Genomic DNA, 21,645 nt, shown 5'->3' with positions numbered 1-21,645 from the left:
TGGCATCGCACGATGCATCGGAAACCATCCAGGTGCAATTAACCATAGGCAAGACTGCTATGCAAATTGTAGCATGTTACAGGCCACCCTCGCAAACTCAGGAACCTCACATGGCCTTCCTGAAAACACTGGAGGGGATAAATGTATCTCCGAACACCATCATACTAGGTGACTTCAACTACCCTAATATAGACTGGGAACACTACTCAAGCCCAAACACTCTAGCCCAAAAGTTCCTGGAATTCATAAACTCAAATGCCATGGAACAACTAGTCACCATCCCCACAAGAGGAGAGAACATACTTGATCTCATCATCACGAACATGGGAGCACAATGTTCAACGCCAGAAGTATACCCCTCACTGGTGAGATCTGATCACAAACTAATCTCGGTGGAGGTCCTCATCCCGCCCCCACCCGAAATGAAAAAGACCACAGTAAAGAACTTCTCGAAAGCCGACTTCACACTTCTAAAGACTAGTGTGGTCTCCTTTAAGGCCCCTGAGCCGGCGGTTAACATTACTCAAACCGCTGAATCACTTACAAATGCCTTCTATCAGCACCTGCAGGGCTGCATGGATCAGGCAATCCCAAGCAAAACAAAGACTCTTTGTACCAAAGGCAAGCGTCTAGTCTGGTGGACCCCAGTCATAAACAAACTCTACAATAAAAGGAGAAAGCTACTACAAGATAGAGCAAAATCCTTAAAAGGTAAGACACCGCTGATCACTATAAGTAAAAAGCTAAGAGCTCTCATAAAATCATCCAAAGCTAATTTTGAGAAAAAAATAGCTAAGGACTCTAAAGACAACCATAAAGCATTCTATAGCTATGTCAGAAACCTAGGAGGAAACTCCCAGATATGCTCAGAATTAGTTCAAAATGATGTGAAGATTACTGAACCTACAGACATTGCCAACATACTGGCTGACAGGTTCAGTGCAAACTTCTCCCCACCCTTCCCGCCTAAAGAAGAGATATCTATACCAAATGATTGTAGCCCCCCAAACATCTCCAACGCTCAGGTGAGAACTGCTCTCTCCAAGGCAAAGAACACAGCATCCATGGGACCTGATGGTGTCCCCGGCTGTGTGCTCCATGAACTCAACGAGGAATTAAACCCACAGTTAGGACAGCTGTTTAATCTTAGTCTCACCTCCGGATACGTACCCAGGGAGTGGCGCACAGCGACTGTGGTCCCACTCCACAAAGGCGGTGCCTCCACCGACCCTGAAAATTACCGTCCCATTGGCTTGACAAGCCTGATCTGCAAAGCCATGGAAAGGATCATAATGGATCTCATAAATAAAGACATAGGGAATTTGCAGACTTTGGATCCAACCCAGTTTGGCTTTGTCAAAGGCAGATCATGCCTTTTAAACTTGGTTGACTTTTTTGAAACAGTCACCAAGGCCATTGATGAGGGAAAGGCAGTCCATACAGCCTACCTAGACCTGGCGAAGGCTTTCGATACAATACCCCACTCGGGTATCATTGAAAAACTCATCAACTTAAATGTAAACCCATACATTACAAGATGGGTTGCAAACTGGCTGAGTGACAGAACCCACAGGGTCAGAGTTGCTGGCGCCATGTCAGACTCTAAGCCTGTCACAAGTGGTGTCCCACAGGGCACAGTCCTGGGCCCACTCTTGTTTGGCATCTACTTTTCTGAAGTACAAGCAAACACAGGAGGGTTATGGCTGACAAAGTTCGCAGATGACTGCAAACTGGGCGCCGTAGTTGAGAACACATCCGACACAGATATCCTTCAGAAGGGTCTCACAGAAACGGATAACTGGTGCCAGAGCCATGGCCTCAAGTTAAATGCCAAGAAATGCATAGTCATACCCTTCGGGAAAAATAAGGTTACCCCTAGCTACCATATAGGTGGCCAATCCCCTGAACACAGAAGAAGTTATTAGGGACCTGGGAACCCAGGTTGACAGTAGCCTGTCATTCGACACTCATATTGCTAAAGTAGTTAGGAAGACCTTCTACATTGCCCACCTTATCATGAAGGGATTCACATCTAGATCAAGGGAAGTCATAGTCTCCCTATACTCATCACTCATCAGACCAATGATCGAGTACAATGCCCCATTCGGAATGTATCTGACCCGACACTTGCAGCAGCTGGAGAGGCCACAAAAGTTCCTCACCAAAAGGATAAAGGGTCTCAAAAATCTGTCTTATGCTGCACGACTGAAAGAACTCCAGTTATATTCAGTTGCTCATCGCTTGCTCAGAGGTGACCTATGCCTGACATACAAGGCCATGTCAAACCCAGATTTGATGAATATGCTTCATCTCAAAAATCTAGATCCCTCAGAGCCACAAGGGCGGGTGACTTAAACCTCGACACGGTTATTAATAGGACGTGCTGGAGGGATAGATTCATCACCCAAAGACTCCTATGCTGTGGAACAAAATCCCGGTTTATGTGAGGCAGAGCACCTCGCTGGCCTTGTTCTAGAGGAATCTTGACCAATGGATGGGAGATCGCAGATACACCCCAGGGGTTACCTCAGTGTCACTGCTCGACAGAGGCACAGCTAAATAATGGGCATAGTTTCTCCAAACTAAGGGGTGGCGTAAGCCACAAAACTATGGCTAGGCTTATAAATGCCCTCGGGCAGATAGCCTAGTATGAACCTATGAACCTATATATATATATATATATATATATATATATATATATATATATATATATATATATATATATATATATATATATAAGTAATTTGTGTGTACATGTGTGCGCACGTGTGTGCGCGTGCAACCATGCAGTAGCATTTTACTTTGAAAGTTGTAATCACCTATTTGGTAGGAGCAATTGGATGCTGTTAGACTGTGGGTCAAAAATAACTGAGAAATAAGCAAACAGTGTTGTGTGAAACCTTAGCATTTTTTCATCTTCTTACTTCTCCATACTATGAAATGAAATGTAGCTAATGCATTAAGCTGTTCTTTAAAATTAATATCTTTCATTAAAAACAAACACTCTTGATATTAAGTGCCTCAAGTGTCATTTGCAAAACTGAGAACCTTATACCAAGCAACACTCCTCTAAGTTTACCTCTGTGGAGCTCAGTCACATGCCCCACACCATACTTGTCTTTGAAGGATATAATATATGACTTTACTCCAAACAATGGCTGCATAAGTGACAGACAGGACTGAGTGCTACACCTCTCATGACTCATGAAGTATGTTTGCAGATGAATACAGGATATATGTGAGTTTGTGTGTGTGTGTGTGTGTGTGTGTGTGTGTGTGTGTGTGTGTGTGTGTGTGTGTATATATGTATATATATATATATATATATATATATATATATATATATATATATTCTCTGGGAGTACTACATTTCATCAAAATGGAAATTCACTGATGTCTGGCAGGGCAGCTTCAGCTGATCAAGTATCAGCTAATTGAAATACATTGCCTTTGCCAGCAGAAGATCATAATACAGTGGGTGTCGAGCAATATGCCCTTTTCCTCACTGTACTGTGATCCCAGAGTTGGTATATATAATTATCATAGGTGAGGGAGGCAGTGCCAGATGACTTGATCAATTTTTTGTTTTTTGACAGGTAGGTTTCAGTCACTATAGGATGTACTGTCATTTCAATGGAAGGTTATGCTTCCATTTTATATATATATATATATATATATATATATATATATATATATATATATATATATATATATATATAGATTCATACTAGGCTATCTGCCCTGAGGCAATTATAAGCCTAGCCTGATTCTGTATGGCTTACCCCACCCCTTGATTTGAGTATACTGTGCCCTTTTTAAAGTTTAGTTTACTGTGCCTCTGTCTAATAGTGACACGGGAGTAATATATATATATGTGTGTGTGTGTGTGTGTGTGTGTGTGTGTGTGTGTGTGTGTGTGTATACATGCAATAAATCACATTTAGATGTGCATAATGCAGAATAAAATGTACCCATTTACTCAAAGTTTCTCCCTCCTGACCAACAGGATCAGCCAAAACCAGCTATGGGTAAACTTGCATTACCCACACCTAAAAATGATTTCTTACAGTTATGCAATGGCATGACTTAAAAAAAAGAAATTTCTTACTTTCTTACTTAATTAATTACTTTCTTGCTTAATTAACATTACTGAATAACATAATTTATTTCCCTCTCATCTCCTTCAGCTTTTGTGAGTTTTCTGGGATGGCTTAGCAAGGCACTGCACATGTGTCTGTCCAAATATGTAATGACACTAGCACAGTACATAAATATAATACCATTCCTGACACTTTGTTAGTTTATGGATTCTATCATATCACACAAAGTGAAGAAGTCAAATGTTCCCAATGCATTTAAAAAGTAATTACAGCCCCTAAGTTACTGGGGCAACATAATACTGCTGCTGCTGCTAAAAAGTGTTTTCTTCTAATCCCTGCCATCTGCGTGTTCCTTTACTGTCCCAGATGTTGGTGCATTTGGTGGTGTTTTGTGTGTGTTTGCATGTAGTGCGACCTCGGAGTGAGAATATTTAAGTAGGGGGGGTGGGCAGGGGGGTTTGCTCCCCTGCTTTTATGTAGCAGAGTGATTGTGTGTGCTTGTGTGGTGGATGGTGTGTGTGGGTGTGTGTGTGTCTGTGTGTGTGGTGTGTGTGTGTGTGTGTGTGTGTGTGTGTGTGTGTGTGTGTGTGTGTGTGTGTGTGTGTGTGTAGTAAAACCGCGAAATTCAAAACTTCTGGTATTCGAGGTTTTGAATTTCACGGTTTTTAGTTTTCATTGTTTTGTGGATTCCACTTCTTGGGCTCGAGATACTGAAATTCGAGATTTCAGTATTTTGAGCTTCTGATGTGAATCCATATACATATATATATATATAGAGAGAGAGAGAGAGAGAGAGAGAGAGACAGAGAGATATATACACACATATAAAAACAGTAAATCAGACATTTAGGTGTGCATAATGTTCATTTGTACAGGGTAGATACTCCTAATAATTTCTATATATTCTTTCTCATCTGTGATGTTCAGCATCTGTAGTATCACAGAAGCTCTCCACAACAGTGTGCTTTAATACAAACTTATTACTTTGCTTTTATCTGTAAGACTTCTGACCCCTGTAAAGATTATTTGCAGATACTAATATAAGAGAGTAGATTGCTCTTGGAGGCTGTTATTAATATCTGAAGATGTTAAGCATACCATATTCAACACATATAGTACAGAATAATAATAACAGTTACCTGATTCTGTATTAAATTCAACTTGATTGCTTGGGGGACCTTGGCCAAGAATATTTGATGGTGTTACTTGGAATACGTAGCTGTTGGAAATAATTTACAACATATATTACAATCAAGCAAATGATGTAAACAGACCATTTCTGACAATAAACTAACACAAACACAGACATGTACACACAATACACACACAAATGTACATGCTTAAAAAATTTAAAGTGTAGCTGTGAAAGCAACATCCCCATTTAATACTACTTCAAAACTCCCCCCAAATCATACAGCCTTTAGATAATATTACTAGTCCTCTTTCCAGATGAAACCTCACATGGCATAATTTACTTGATATACCCCACACCATGGTCTCAACAGTATGAGCATGGTTAGGCTGACTGACATAAGGTAATCCATCCCAACTGACAGGTATGCAATTCTATGCTTGAATATGAATGAATGTACAAACACTCTGATGTAATGCTGCTTTGCACTGGTTTTAAATTTGTGTTATAATACCTACAATGAAATACTTGCAATGAAATTAATACACATAAAATAAATAAATAAATGAAATCAAAAACATTCCACTGTGAGAGAAGTCACTTTGGCCTTGCCAGCAATAGACACAAGATGCATTCGGAGGATAGGGTGTGGCAGCCAACATGATATTTTTATTTGAAAAAATAAGTTGAGAGGGGGACAGCATTCCCCCTTATATGCAACAACAACCATTAGTTATTTATTGCCACCAGCCACTACATGTGGTTGCTGCAAATGTATGTACTATTTTCATTTAAAAAGTATCAACACACAAGTATGTGACATTTTCATTTGAAACAGTAGCAAGTTTTCCCGTTCACATACAATGACTGGCAGCAGCTATCATCTATAATACATGAATAATATATTAATGCAATGAACTGCAGCTACTGCAACATATATCTCATATCTGGAGCTGGTGTTAAGGGTGAAGTGAATTACCCCAACATAAGCTTAAACTAAAAAAAAAAAAAACACACACACACACATATATATATATATATATATATATATATATATATATATAGGTATGTATATTGTTTTCATTTTTTAATTGCATGCTTTTGTATCCCTCTGCCTGCTAGCCATCAGCTCCCAGTGATTTATTGACCCATTTATTCCTTATGGGTCAAAAGCTCTTCCCAGCTCATTAGTTCCTTGTGAGGTGACAGCTGATTACACAGCCAACATCTTGGAAGCCATTAGAACATATTTATGGCTACAGCCTAACCCCATCTACTGGTGATGACATGGGTTCTGTGTCACTGAAGAGGGACTGCCAATGCCCATGATATGGAGGTGTGCCTGCTCCATGACACACCTCCACAAAGGTTACTGCATTTGCTTGTGTGTACCCACCCGTGTTCCTTACCCTGGGGACTGTCCTTCAGGAACCGTCCCTCACTACTCCCCTACAGTGCTAGGTCACCACAGGGGAGGAAGCACCACAACCCTGGCCCCCCATGTGCGTGCACTCACATAAATTGCACATCACCCACACACCCTTCCCCAGCTCTTCCAGAGTTCTGAGCAACTAATTGATCTTGGGTAGTCTAACTTACAGTCTGGCCTTTATCATTCTGCTTCACAGAGCTAGGGGAAACTTATTTCATTTTTTTGTTACATTCAGCAGTATAGCTGAGTACTGTTATTGCTGCTGGGGGAGTCCCCTGTATGTCAGCACCATATCATTGTTAGAAACACTCTGTCATCCTGAGACATTCTAGGTGTGTGCATTAAAGGAGCATGGTGGACGTCATTTGCTACTGTGCAGTCAGTGAGGTATTATGTGTAAATTTTACCACAAGGGTTTCAGACTGGCATGTAAATCCAGTACTCTTTGGGTGAGGGCTCTGTTTAAATTAGGCCATGGAAATCAAAATGCACTGTTGTGTATGGATGCAATCTGCCTTACTCATTCTGAATCAAAGAGCCTGCTACTGGACAAAGTTTCCTTTCAAGAACCCTGGGATTGGCTTTCCAAGGCAGGATAAGGACCATGAATTTCTATAACTGGAATAAACTCTCTCAATTACCTTTTGGAAGATAGGCACTTCCACCTATTTTTTCAGTTTACAAGTATAAAACTGGATGTTATCAACCTCAGAGTGCAATCCACAGGTACTGTACCCATGTTATTTGCAACATGATACTCCAAAAGTATACAGTGCCCCAGCATTTCTGGCTGGATCTCATGTACTTTTACAGTCCTGCCACAGCAAAACTGTTTAGTTGCCACAGTAGCATCATTTTTGGACTCTTTTTATGTACAGCACCTAAGATTAGCCACTTAAATACTGAAATATGTATTTATTACATTTCTTAACTGGGTATGTAAACTGGTCCATAGACCCTTTTCATCCATGACCCCGACCAAGAAGTCAGAGACAACAAAAACAATCATAACAAAGACTACAAGATGAATGTGTATCAAAGCATAAACAATCATAACAAAAATGCAAACTTGAAATTTCAATAAAACATGATCATTTAGCCAATACATATTGCATACATATTTGTTGTATACATATACTGAAATAATACAGTTAAAGGGTAGCACCATGAACATTATTTACAAAATATACTTGCAACTGTACATTTTTGCCAAAAAGATCTGAATGTATACAGACAATGTATACAGACAATACCACATCCTCCAAGTTAGTCAATAATGCCAAACATTATTCAGAAAATGTAATTTGATGCAAATCCTATTGTTCTATTAATATTCTAAATGAATTACAGTAAGCTTTAATATTTGTCTCTTGATTTTGGGCCCTTGGTCCCCCATTATTTTTTTACATTACACATCAGATAAACATTCCAAAAAATATATTTTAATTGAACTCTTTTGTCTAGCATGAACTTTATTACTTCATTGGAAAACAGGAGCTCCCACCCACAAATCATAATAAAACATCCGATTGAGTGGCATAACTTCCTACATTTTAATATATTTTCAATAAATATAGCTGTATATATATATATATATATATATATATATATATATATATATATATATATGAATCTAAATAGAAATTAACTCTAAATAGAAATGTAACTACTCTGTGTTTAACTGGAACTTAGTATAATGCTGTATAAGCAAATGGAGTTTTCTCCCCAGGCCTCTGCTGAAAATGGATATTACCCAGTCAGACTTTCCTGATAAACAAAGACAAATAAATAAATAAATATAAAAATTTTTATTTTTTAAATTTTATATATATTTTTTATCATTTCTTTCTATTTTAATGTTTTATTGAAATGTGGTTTTAAATAAGTTATGAATATATACCTATTTATCAATTATTTGATCAACTTATTTAAATAATAATTTATTACCAATTTTATAATTGATAATCTTAGAATTCTGTTGGTCTTGAAATGTTTCACATTCATATTTATTCATAGCACCTTGTTATTATATGATGTACATGATTAGTATGAATGTCTAGATAAGAATGTTACTTCAGACTTCCTTGACATCATAAAATTTATTGGTTTATTTATTACTTTATTATTTTATGCATATTCACTTATTTATCTTCATCTACATATATACTTATTTATCTATTTATTTATTTCATTGTATGTATATTTAGTGTTAAAATGTAACTTTAAAATGTTGAAATATTTTGAATATTTACACATAAAAAATCTCTTAATTTTTTAATATTTTAATATTCTAAATATTTATAATATATATAATAATTACCACATGACAGATGTTGTTTTATGAAAGGGTTTGAATAAAGACAAATGTATATCATATATAACGCTATACATGAAGAAGATATATATTTAAGTGAACCTCAGATGATTTTAAATGTATACAAATATATGTATGACCTACTGCATCCAGTGCCTCTTTTCTGTTTGTTGTTTGTTGTGTGGCTTTAAAAATCTTTTATAGAAAATGACCAGTTTAATTGAATTATCAGCTAATTGATTAACTAATTAATTACACCTATTAAGCTATGCCTCCCTATAAATATGCTGACTGTTTTTAGTTGTACATTGTCTGAAGAAGCGTATCATAGCATACGCGAAAGCGCTCACCGTTTGTCTTTTCTTTTCGAATAAATTACTTTATGAAACGTGGAGAGTCAGAAGTTTTTGTTCTTCATTTCAAATAAATAAATATGTTTAAACATTGTGAAATATAACAAAAATCACACAACTATACCAATCAGTAAATAAATAATCCTTTAAAAACTACAGTACAACCTGAGTATAAAGTTGGCCATTCACATTTTACCCTAGGAGCTCTGGTACCACATACACTTACTCATGCTAGAATGCAGAATGCTCCTGATATTCCTCTTATTTTTCCATGTCCCTCATAAAATGTTTGATTTTCTGACAAAACACTGAAGATTACAAGTTAGTTAATAATGCCAAACATTATTCAGAAAATGTAATTTGATGCAAATCCTATTGTTCTATTAATATTCTAAATGAATTACAGTAAGCTTTAATATTTGTCTCTTGATTTTGGGCCCTTGGTCCCCCATTATTTTTTTACTTTGTCTCTGATTATTAAGCAAGCTAAGTGAGCACGCCTATGTTTGAATACATTTTTATGGACCAGTCAATGACTGGCAAAAGTACAGTTGTGCAAGTAAATTTACCATAAGAGTAGATGTTCAAATGATCACTACTACAATAGCCTAAGCTTAATGGGTTATATCCTACATAGAATATAACAGACAGACAGCTTCCAAAGCTTCAGGGCAACTTCCACACGCGCAAACCATTAGTCAGCTTGAGTTGAGCTAACTAAAAGACTGCTTTTGGTGCAAAGCCCTTAAGATCTTTCATGCCAACTGAAAGAGGGAGTCTGAGCCCTGAGAGAAAATTGATAGGAATAACAAAAAAATAAACGTCCACAACCTGGAATAAAAAACACCAAAAAACAAGGAAGTTGGAGGGAGGCAGAGGCTAGATAAATTGAACATCTGATATTATGTTAAATTTACTTACATGGTTGTACTATGTTCTTCATGTTGATCACTGCTGAAGTAGCCTAAGCTATATGGGTAGATTATCACAGCTTAGGACAACTGAGCAGTGGAAGGGGAATTGTCTGGGAGTCCCTGAAGAATGGTCCTAGCAAAGCCTGACCTAGACCTGGAGAAGGAATCTAGCTTGTAGTGCTTTGTAAAAGTATGTACAGAAGAGTTGCTGCTTCTAGAATACTTCTAGAGTCCAACCCTTTCCAAAAAGCCCTGGTAGAATGTGCCTTGACCCTGCCTGGAATACTTTTGTAGTTGTGGGAATAACAAAAGGTAGTATTCAAAGACAATCATTTGGAAATGGACTGTTTAGACTCAGGCTGTCACTTCTTCTTACATTCACAAGAAATGAACAACTGATCAGAAGTTCTGAAAGATTTTGTTCTGCCAATATAGTACCCGAGTTGTCAATGGACATCCAATGTATGAAGTATCCTTTCTCCCTCATTTCAGTGTTTAGGAAAGAATGTAGGGAGATGAATAGTTTGGCTTAAAGTAAACTTGCATTCCACTTTAGGAATAAAAGGATTGGTTCTCGGGGAAACCCTGCCTCTGTGGAAAATTAAATAAGGTTGACTCACTATAAGAGCTTGCAACTCAGATGTTCTTCTTGCAGAGGACAGAGCAACCAGCAAAAATGTTTTACATGTTAAGAACCTCAAGTCAATCAGATGAGCTGGTTCAAATGGAGCAGGTGTTAGCATCTTGTAATACAAAATTAAGATGCCAAGAAGGAGCCACCAGTTTTCATGGTGGTTTCTTTTGTAAAACCCCTTTCAAAAATTTTTCTCATGGAAATATCTTGAAAGAGGGAGATCAAAGGGCAGACATGCTGAAATGGCCAACAAATGACCCTTGATAGAGGAGTATGCAGACCATAGGAAAGTTACTCACACAAATAATACAAACCAGAGAAACACTAACCCTGAATGGGTGTTGATTATGTTTTTGGCATCAACCAGAAAACCTTTTTCATTTGCTAATATATGATTTTCTAGCAGCAGGCTTTCTTGCCTCCATTAGTACCTGCTGCATGTTTCAGTAAACAGGTACCTAAAAGGTAATAAGACCCTATCATCCAGGCAGTCAGCTGAAGTTGTTTGAGATCAGGATGTATCAAACACTCCTGTTCTTGTGACAGTAGATTCAGTCTGTGAGTAAGTCATTATCAGTCATTCCAAAGGATGTAGGACTGGAGATGTTTAGGAATAGTTTACGAGTGTCTGGTGAACATCATATCGTTAAAGAAGATTTACTAGTTGAAATGGTTGACATGATTCTCAGTGACAACTATGTACTATTTGAAGCAGAATATTACAAACAAATTACCGGTGTAGCTATGGGGGCCAAATGTGCCCCCATTTATGCTAACCTGGTTTTAGTTGACTGGGAATGTAAAAGTGTTTTTTCTTCACAATTTAAGCACAACATTTCACTGTATGTGCGCTTCTTGGACAATATTTTGATATTTTGGAAGGGGAGTGACGATGAAATTTACGACTTCATCAATGTTTTGAATTCTAGTACTTCTTTTTTAAAATTCACATTCAATATTCACAACGATATGTGTGAGTTTTTGGATATTAAGCTTATTAAGGACAAAGAAAATGGTAGTCTATCATCAACTATATTTTGTAAAAAAACTTATTCCAATGCTTTACTTCATTTTCAAAGTTGTCACCCCCTCTACCAGAAGAAAAATATAATAAAAGGCCAAATGGTTACTGTCCCAGTTAATTAGTGATGACAACATGTTTAAATTAGAAATCAACAATTTATCAAACATGTTGTCTGAAAGAGGTTATCCCATGGACATTACCAACATTATTATGAGTGAGGTGATAGAGAAAAGAATGACTAGTTACAAACCTATTTTAAAAGCAGGCCTAATTAAAAGTAAAACAGTTACTACTAATACAAATGACCACAAGCATGCTATGATTTTGTCCTATAATTCTTGTAGTATTGAAGTTAAAAACATCATTAGTGATTTGTGGTGTTCTGTGCTTACTAATGACATTATGAATGTTGTTGGTAATAGTCCTAGTTTTATTAACAGTAGGGGGAAAAGTTTGAAAGAAATGATGGAATCCAATGAACATCACAATATATACAAACGATCTATGATGAATAAATGTGGCTCTTGTAGCATGTGTAAATATATCAACAACGGACCATACGTTGCAGTTAGCAATTTTGCAAAGACTATCAGATGTGCAGGTTACTGCAATTGTAATACAAAAATGGTCATATACTTGGCCACGTGCATGAGCTGTCCAACATTTTATGTTGGAAAGACCATCAGAAAATTAAGATTGAGGATTTTAGAACACAATAGGGACATAAAAAACAAAAGAGTCACTAATGCACTTTACATGTATAGCATGGTGTGTAATAATTTCAAAAAATTTTTGTTTTTCGTAGTGGATAGAGTACCATATAGTGACAGGGGAGGTGACCACAAGACCTTGTTAGAGGTAAAAGAATGCCTCTGGCAATTGAGGCTGAATGCCTCGAATTATCCTGGTATTAATGAACATATTTCTTTATTCAGCATACTGAAGTACAGGTCACATTTAATTTAGAATTTAATTTTATATTTGCAAATAGCTTAAGGTTATATTTTTCATCAGATTAATTGGTTAGGAATATATTTACATATGTTTTGTGATACATAGTTTTTTAAAACATTTAGTTTATCCACAAACATATGATGAAATACTTTGCGTTGTGGTATTGTGCCATTTAACAGTTGTCATTTGGCTTTAAATGTTTATTGTGACATAACTACTGTATATATACATTTTTTTAAAAAAACACAACATATATATGTTTTTTAACAGTAAAATGTTGGGTAAAACGTTTTACAATTATTAATTATGTGTATACTCCTTTAAAGAGGTGTAGTGGAGTTCTTCTATTGCTCATTTTAAATTTTTAATTATTGTTGCCTTTTGACTATTGGATTTTTTAGGGGGCGTTAACATCTTCATTGAGTATATGTAGAACTTCTTTTAATTTACACATTACTCTGATGATGCCCGTTATTGGGAGAAAGCGCTAAGTCTGTATTACCATTTGTACTATTTGGTGTATCTGAGTTCTCCATTAAAGCTGCTGTTTCGAGGGGGATTCTGGCTTGGTTCATTTATTTAACCATTGTGTGTTTCATTCGTTGGATTTATTGAGACCATAGGAAAGTTACTCACACAAATAATACAAACCAGAGAAACACTAACCCTGAATGGGTGTTGATTATGTTTTTGGCATCAACCAGAAAATCTTTTTCATTTGCTAATATATGATTTTCTAGTAGCAGGCTTTATTGCCTCCATTAGTACCTGCTGCATGTTTCAGTAAACAGGTACCTAAAAGGTAATAAGACCCTATCATCCAGGCAGTCAGCTGAAGTTGTTTGAGATCAGGATGTATCAAACACTCCTGTTCTTGTGACAGTAGATTCAGTCTGTGACTAAGAGTGTGGTAATTGCCTCTGGCCAATTCAAAAAGAACACAGAAAGTACAGTTGTGTAAGTTAACTAACCATAACAGTAGATAATTGAATGATCATTACTACAGTAGCCTTAGCTATATGGGTTATATCCTGCTAAGGCTATATAACAGCTGTCCAGCTTCCAAAGCTTCAGGGCACCTTCCACACACTCAAACCATTTTGCAGCTCTAACTGTGCAGCCTAAAAACACAAGATTGAGTAGCACACCCCTCACAACTTTCATGCCAACATGCCAACTAAGAAAGGGAGGCTGAGCCATGAGAGAACACAGCTATGAGAAAATATGTGTGTGTGTGTGTGTGTGTGTGTGTATATATATATATATATATATACACACACACACACACACACACACACACACACACACACACACACACACACATATATACATATGTATGTATACACACATACACCCTAGCATAATAAAAACATGGGGATGAAGGGAGGGAGCAGCTACTGCAGTAGTGATCATTCCAACATCTACTCTTATGGTAAGTTTACTTACCCAGCTGTAATACGTTCATCATATTGATCACTGTTACATTAGCCTTAGCTATATGGGTAAATTACCCTAACTTCCCTTTCTTCCACATTTTTGGGTTCAGGAAGGAAGATGGATAGTTTGGCTTAAAGTAAGCTCAGATACCACTTTAGGCATAAAAGGATTGGTTCTCAAATAAATCCTGTCTCTGTGGAAAATTAGATAGGGTTGACTCACCTTAAGAGCTTGAAACCCTTCTTGCAGAGGTCAGAATAATTAGTCAAGCAGTTTTACATGTTAAGACCCTCAAGTCAGTCTGATGAGTTGGTTCAAATGGAGCAAGCGTTACATTCTCTAACACAAAATTAAGATCCCAAGGAGGAGCTACAAGTTTTCTTGGTGGTCTCTTATGCAAAACATATTTCAAAAACATTTTCACATGAGAATGTATTGAAAACAGGAGGATCCATGGGTATGGCCTATACATGAACCTCGATGGAGGAGTAAGAAAGGCCAAAGGATAGCAACTCATACAAATATTGCAAAATCAGAGAAACACTAGTGCTGAATGGGTGCTAGTTATGTTGTTGGCATCAAATTATTTTTTTTCCATTTTCTAACATATGATTTTTTAGTAGCAGGCTTTCTTGCCTCCATTGGTACCTGCTGCACATTCTCAGTAAACAGGTGTCTAGAGGGAACGAAGACTCTATCATCCAGGCAATAATTTGAAGTTGATTGGGGTTGGAATGTATTAAACACCATTGTTCTTGTGTGAGTATATCCATTCAGTGAGAAAGCTTCTGTTAATTATCCCTAGCCGTTTCCCAAAAGAAGGAAGAACCATTGCTGCCTGGGCCAGAAGAGTGTCACCACAATGATCTTGGGGAATTCCTTCTGAATCTTCAGAAGTACCTTGGATATCAGTGAAAAGAGTGGAAAAGCATGCAGGAACATTCCTGTCCAAGGAAAAGGCGCCTGTCTTCCAGGCCTTCTTAAATGGAGTCCTGGAGAAGAATTTTGCCAACTAATTGTTCAGCGAGGAGGCAAAGAGGTCTACCCGAGGATCTTCTCACAGATGGATCAAATTTTGGAAGACACCCTGATTAGTTTCCATTCATGAGCATCTTTCTTTGTCTTGCTCAACTTGTCTGCCACATCATTTTGCTCTGAAGGAATGCAGGAAGCCTGTAGAGCGAGATTGTTCTGTAAAGCTGTATCCAAAGCTAACATCATTAGTCTTCAATGAGGGTAAGACCTGGTTCTCCCTTGCTTGTTTATATACCACTTCACTATAGCACTGACCATAACAACTTGAAGTGGTCCTTGGGACCAAAGGTGATTCAGAGAGTTGAGTGCTTTGACAAGGGCAAACATCTCTTTTAAATTTATATGCTTATGTCTGTCTTTGTTGTCCCAAATACCTTGCACTTTTAATCCTCCTGAAACTTCTCTCCAAGAAAAGTCGGAGGTGTCTGTGGTGATTTTCACATGAGAATGCATTGAAAACAGGAGGATCCATGGGTATGGCCTATACATGAACCTTGATGCTCTGTTGCAGGATGGGAGACGGAGACCCAAATGAGAAAAGGGGTACGAGACTGTGAAGTGAAATCATTTTAAACTTGGGTACCATCACAAACTGGTTTAAGAAAGAAAAGGTCCAGGACTGGTCTCCAGGTATTATTTTTCTTTGGCATCAGAAACATTCTTGAATAAAAGCCTCTTCCTATCTGGGAAGGAGAAGCTGTTTCTACTACCCCCTGAGAAAGCATGTAATGTAGCACAGGAGGGAACATACAGGTTTGGACTGGTGGATGTGGCATAATTCCCTGGAAAGGGGGGATATCTTCCCACTGCCATCAGTAACCCTATTTAATTAGTCTAACAACACATTTGTCTGAAATAATCCATTGCCAAGGAGAGAAATGGAGGTTCAGACTTTCTAGAAGGGTAAAGGAACTGCTAGGGTGGGAAGGCAGGGGAGACAAGGTCCCTTGTATAGTTATTCTGACTTATTTGACTACCCTTTGTCCTTGGGGTCCTTCTTACTTTTTGGATTCTTCCAGCAATTATTTCTTAAATGTCTGCTTACCAGCATTTTGCTGAGACTGTTCATTTTGTTCCATGCTAAAACTCGACAAACCCTTGGAAAATTTAGATGCGAGATGAACAATCTGAAAGATTCTCTCTATCAGCTTCCCCTTCCATCATATTTTTGATAAACTATCTAATAATGGTTCCAAAAACTAAATCTCTATACAAAGGTGAATTTAAAATCTCAGTTTTTACATCCTTTGGGTGGCTCTGAGAATGCAGCCAGTCAAACCTCCTCAACTCATTACCAGTGGCAACAACCCAAGATGTAGTATCTACATCTGTCATAAACACACTTTAAATAATAAGTAGTGACCTGAGAAATAGAAGGAACGTATTCTTCTTCTTCTTTCGGCTTTTCCCGGTTAGGGGTCGCCACAGCAGATCACTTGTCCGCTCATGATTGGCAGTGGAGTTTTATGGTGTTGAGTTGCCAGCCTGGTGCCCAACCTACCACAGAAGGCACACACATGCATGCACTCACACCTAGGGCCAATTTAGAGTGTCCAATCCACCTACAGCATGTCTTTGGGATGTGGGAGGAAACTGGAGCACCCGGAGGAAATCCACGCAACCACAGGGAGGACATGCAGACTCCGCAGAGACGGCACCCCAACGAGAAATAGAAGGAACTAAACCACACAAAGCAAATTTTTTTCACATGAAGAAACTGCAGATAAAACATTCCTCATACTTTCACAATTAATCAAAATAACTTTTAACATATATACCTGGCAATTCAAATTAAAAAAAAAAATAAGGTTGCAGAAGCATACACTTTTCCCCCAAACTTATCAATTGTTTTACCATCCTTGTCAGAAAGGGAATAATTACAATTAAAGAAATGTTGGCAGCAGCTGGCTTGACTAAAGCTATAGATGCTGGGTCAGGTCTGGGATGAATGTACAGAAATTTGAAAGACTGAGGAACTTTGCACATTCCAAATGCTTTCTTAGGTGCAGTAGGCTAGCTGTCATGGAAGCCACAGGCTGTGACAAGCACATCCTCCAGCGCTGGCAGCACTGAGGATGAGAGGAGGTGCTGGGAATTCCAGTTGTAAGATTTCATAGTATTTTCTGAGGGACTGAGAAACTTCAGTGTTCTCCCAATGAAAATACTGGCACATTCAGGAAATAGTCTCAGAGAAAGAGAATCCTTGACATGGAGATTCAGATAACATGGTCTCATTGAGCCTGAATCAGAAATCTGAGGAGAAAAAGATGTATCTGTCCCATCACATTCCTTTCCAGATTTAATGTCTTGTATCTCTTCAGGAAAGGAGGAATATTTTTTATCTTACTTGAAACCACCTGACAAGAAAAGTAAATAGCCTGTACAATACCCTGAGCTAGACGTAATAAACCACTCATGTCCAGTGAAACTGGAGCAAGAAAAGCTATATGTTTAGTTTTCTGTTTCTTTTTGACAGGAAAATTGGGCCAAACAAGATTTTTAATAGCACCAACAACTTATCCAGGGACGGGTACAACATTCTGGTTAAGCAGGCTCACCTTACCTGCTATTTCTCCCAACACTGACAAAAGAGGCTCTTCCTTGCCCACTGAGGGGACCTGAACACCTGCAGAGAATGTGGCTAATCCCCAGTCCATAGTGGTTGTATGGGCACACCAGTGGCAAATTTCTAGTCTGCTGTAGTGGCAAACGCAGTTTAGTTAACTTTTTCTTTTAGTGGCTAGAAGAAGAACCGATCATGTGACCAGTAGTCTGTTCCATAGTTAAGCTGAAAATGGTACCTCTTTCCCATGGAAACTAAATAGCACAAGCTGGTAAAAATTCAAAAATAATACAAAGTCACTTTCCCAATAAAAACACAGTAAAAACCACACTAATACAATTTACCAGCCCCAAAAAGTAATGCAAACACAGTTCATGTTTAAATCAAGTTTTAAACTGTCAAACACAAAAGTGTGCTATGTTTAAAAGTATGGCAGTGACATGTGACAGTCAATAAATCACATATTCCTAGCTCAAAATTTACTTTCCCACACAGGAAGTAAACTAAAACATTAAAAGTAATATGAGGAAGGTTTTCCCCAAAGGGAATTTATCTGCCCAGCAATGGAACAGCACAAGCCGACCATTGATCCTCTGAAGCATGAACATTAGTGCTCTCTTCCCTTGCAGTAAAGCCTTGTCCAAACCTGTCTTTTTAGTTAGCTAAGAGTAAAATGACTAATGGTTTGGGTGCATGGAAAGTGTCCTGAAGCTTTGGAAGCTGGCTGATTGTTATATCCTTGGCAAGATAAAAAACACATAGCTTAGACTACTGCAGCAGTGATCAATATGAAGAACTTCAACAATACCCATCCTGGGCTCAGAACAGGTAAACTGCTCTTCCTAATCATTCCTATGCAAGTATTTCCTTTAATTCACAGTTTCTCAGTAGAGCCACAAATCAATAGGTGTCATCCTCTTATGGGTTACACTTTGATATTTTCAAAAGCACTACATCATACTTAAGCAAAAAGGTCAGTCAATTCTTATAGAAAGAATCATTTATGAGACAGAGTGCAAATCAATTTTCACATGTAAGAAAGTCTATGGGTTTTTGACACAACTTTGTTTTAAGTTTACATTGCTTCACAACTGCCCATTCATTCCCAATAAAACTTGACATACAGACTGCCCTGGCTGAATTGATAGGGCATGTTGATGTGTTGGTGAATTAGATGAATGATTCAAAGTTACATGAAATGCAGAACTGTAGCTTTAATTCTGAAGTATACATTCATCGCAAACTAAGCCATATAGAAATATTGTAATTATAGCTTTAACTCAACTAGTAGGTTTACTTCTGTTAGCAATCTGGAAATACATTGTTAAGGATCAAGACACTAACACCATGCTGCCTACTGCCCTCCATCCACAGATAATATAACAGACACAGACAAATTGAATGACAGTTTCCTTCATAGCTCTCAACCTTCCATCTCCAAAATGAGGAACACTAGCCTTCATAATGTGGGACAAATGGGCAAAATGTGGAACACATACTAATGGCTTACTAACAACTTCAACTAGGAAGGCCATAAGATGGTTAAAATATGCTGGTTTTACTTATAAAGACTGTCTTTTAATTAATTAATATGATTCATTTCTATTTACTATGGATTTCACTTAAGAAAATTCCTAACATTGAATGTGTGACAGTGTCTTTCAATGTGGAACTTTGAGGAACATGAACTTTTTAAGACCCCAAATGAGGTACGTTCCTCATAATGAGGTACACTTGAGAGGTATGGCTTCCTTACTGAAGGTACTATTCTCCAGGCACAGTAACTGTGAAGATAAAATGATGTGCAAAACAAAATGGGAAAAGACACAATGACCGGTATTACTGGAGCAGTACCAGGCTGCTGTACACATAGTTTGGATTTGCTATATAGGCATGTCTAAATGGGACAGTAGGGTTTAAAAAACTGACATTAGGTTTGAGTATTGTACCATAATGTAACACTTCACATTGTAGGATGGTGAGAAATTAACTCTGAATGGAATATTATGCAACTTTCTACAAAATAAAACAATGGTTTCTAGTTTCTACTGCAGTATGTAAATTTTCACGATGCTGGGTGATATGAAACAAACCTGAAAGCCATTTACAACCCCTGCAATATACTAATGCTGAGTAAAGTCCAAGTCAGCACTTTTTTAGTTTTATTTTCAGGCAACAGATGTTTTTATCATCAGCCAAGCCCATGACCCCTACCTCCTTTTGGCTCCCACATCCTATATGTTGTCAGATGGTGGCCACTGGCCACTACTTGAAAGGGGACCAGACATTAAAAATCTCCACAGGCCAGGAAGGAAGGTTGGTGTAGTCCTGTGATGCTGTAAATGGAGACCTCTGGTATGTTTATATGCTAAGACCACAATCTTTTCTATTAGCTAGTGAGAACTGTGTAATGATTACAACACCAACCACAGGACAGGCATACAGTTAAATGAATCTGTGTCATCTGGGCTGCACACAGGGCTTTATCCCTTTGCACACAGAGTTTGCCACTAGCACCTGTAAACACGGCACGACCTTTACAGAATGACCTTGCAAGTTTCCTTTTTTTTGTTTTAGTGTGATAACAAACTTTAGTTTAATAAAACTACACAGATTAAACTATACATACTTTTACAAGCCTTTGAAATGTATCTCAGATATTTTTGTTAATTCTTATCAAACTGTTTTTTTTCCATTTTACCATTTTCTTCGTTTACTGCAAAACATTACTGCACATAATCTCAAGGATTTTCATGATTTTTTTCTCAATGTTGCAAACATGGTATACCCATCATGGAATGGTTACCAAAGAATGCAGCTTTAAAATTCTGCTCAGTTCAGCTGGCAAAGAATGCTGCTATTTTAAAGTTTATAGACATCACAAAACCAGTCCTTTTTGACAACTTCTTCTTCAGTTATGTAACTCTCAAATGAAGCAGAAAATTATTCATTAATCAGAAGATAAAACTTGTACGATGTTATGTGACTAACAAAGAAATAAGATGTAATCAAAACTTTGAATACTATCTAACTGACTTAATGGGATTATTTTTAAGCAAGTACAATCAAGACATAATTTAGTAATGTTTTGTTTACTATTTGATTCACTTCTGGTTTCTTCAAGGTTTTTATACAGAATAAGGAGAGAAACCACATACGTGATGGATAATTTGTTCCGCACATTAATTTACTTGCAAAATCAGTGTCTAGGGGCTTATTATTACTTTTCTGAAGTGCAGATGTTGGCAATAAGGCAGATGACTTCAGCATGTGTATTTTATAAGGAATGCTAAAAGAGGTGTTAATTGCAACAAATTCATTCCAGATTATACAAAATAAGTTACAAAACAGGTGCTGCAATTAATATTTTTATCAACATTACATTTTTATCCAAAAAGACTTTCATTGGACCATAAACTTAATTTATAGTTTGAAATAATTTTGGATAAAAATCTTAAAACAACGAAAAAATTAATTAAATATCTTTGTCTCAGTTACTTCACCTTCTTTTGTCACTTTGCTGTTTCCTGTTTGCACATCTCTTAAAACATGTCACACATCCAACTTTATAACATTAGCCTACATTTGTCCTAAACGTAATATGGATCCAATTAACATGGGAAATATGTCTAACAGGTCTTAAAGGCTCTGATTCAGGTGATCTGGGTACCCAATATCTATGTTTCGCTTTCGTTCCCTTCTGTACATCGTCAACCCAGCTGCTTTTTTGATCCATTTAGTCCCCCAGTGATG

At 37.4% G+C, this 21,645-nt stretch overlaps 1 protein-coding gene across 44 annotated transcripts in view; it reads right to left on the bottom strand.

The window, feature by feature from the left end:
• LOC122801915 (ABI family member 3 binding protein) overlaps window positions 1–21,645 on the bottom strand; it is a 3,486,228-nt gene that overhangs the window by 394,185 nt on the left and 3,070,398 nt on the right. For all 44 annotated transcript variants that reach the window (XM_044071601.1, XM_044071602.1, XM_044071604.1 and 41 more), the window contains one exon: window positions 5,240–5,319. In XM_044071601.1, coding sequence (XP_043927536.1) covers window positions 5,240–5,319 — 80 coding nt within the window. The remainder of the gene's footprint in view (window positions 1–5,239; window positions 5,320–21,645) is intronic.

Source organism: Protopterus annectens, chromosome 5.part0 (assembly GCF_019279795.1).
Source record: "Protopterus annectens isolate FY-2018-M chromosome 5.part0, PAN1.0, whole genome shotgun sequence".
NCBI lineage: Eukaryota > Metazoa > Chordata > Ceratodontiformes > Protopteridae > Protopterus > Protopterus annectens.
The sequence above is the reverse complement of the archived record's forward strand: the minus strand, read 5'-3'. Positions and strand labels throughout refer to the sequence as shown.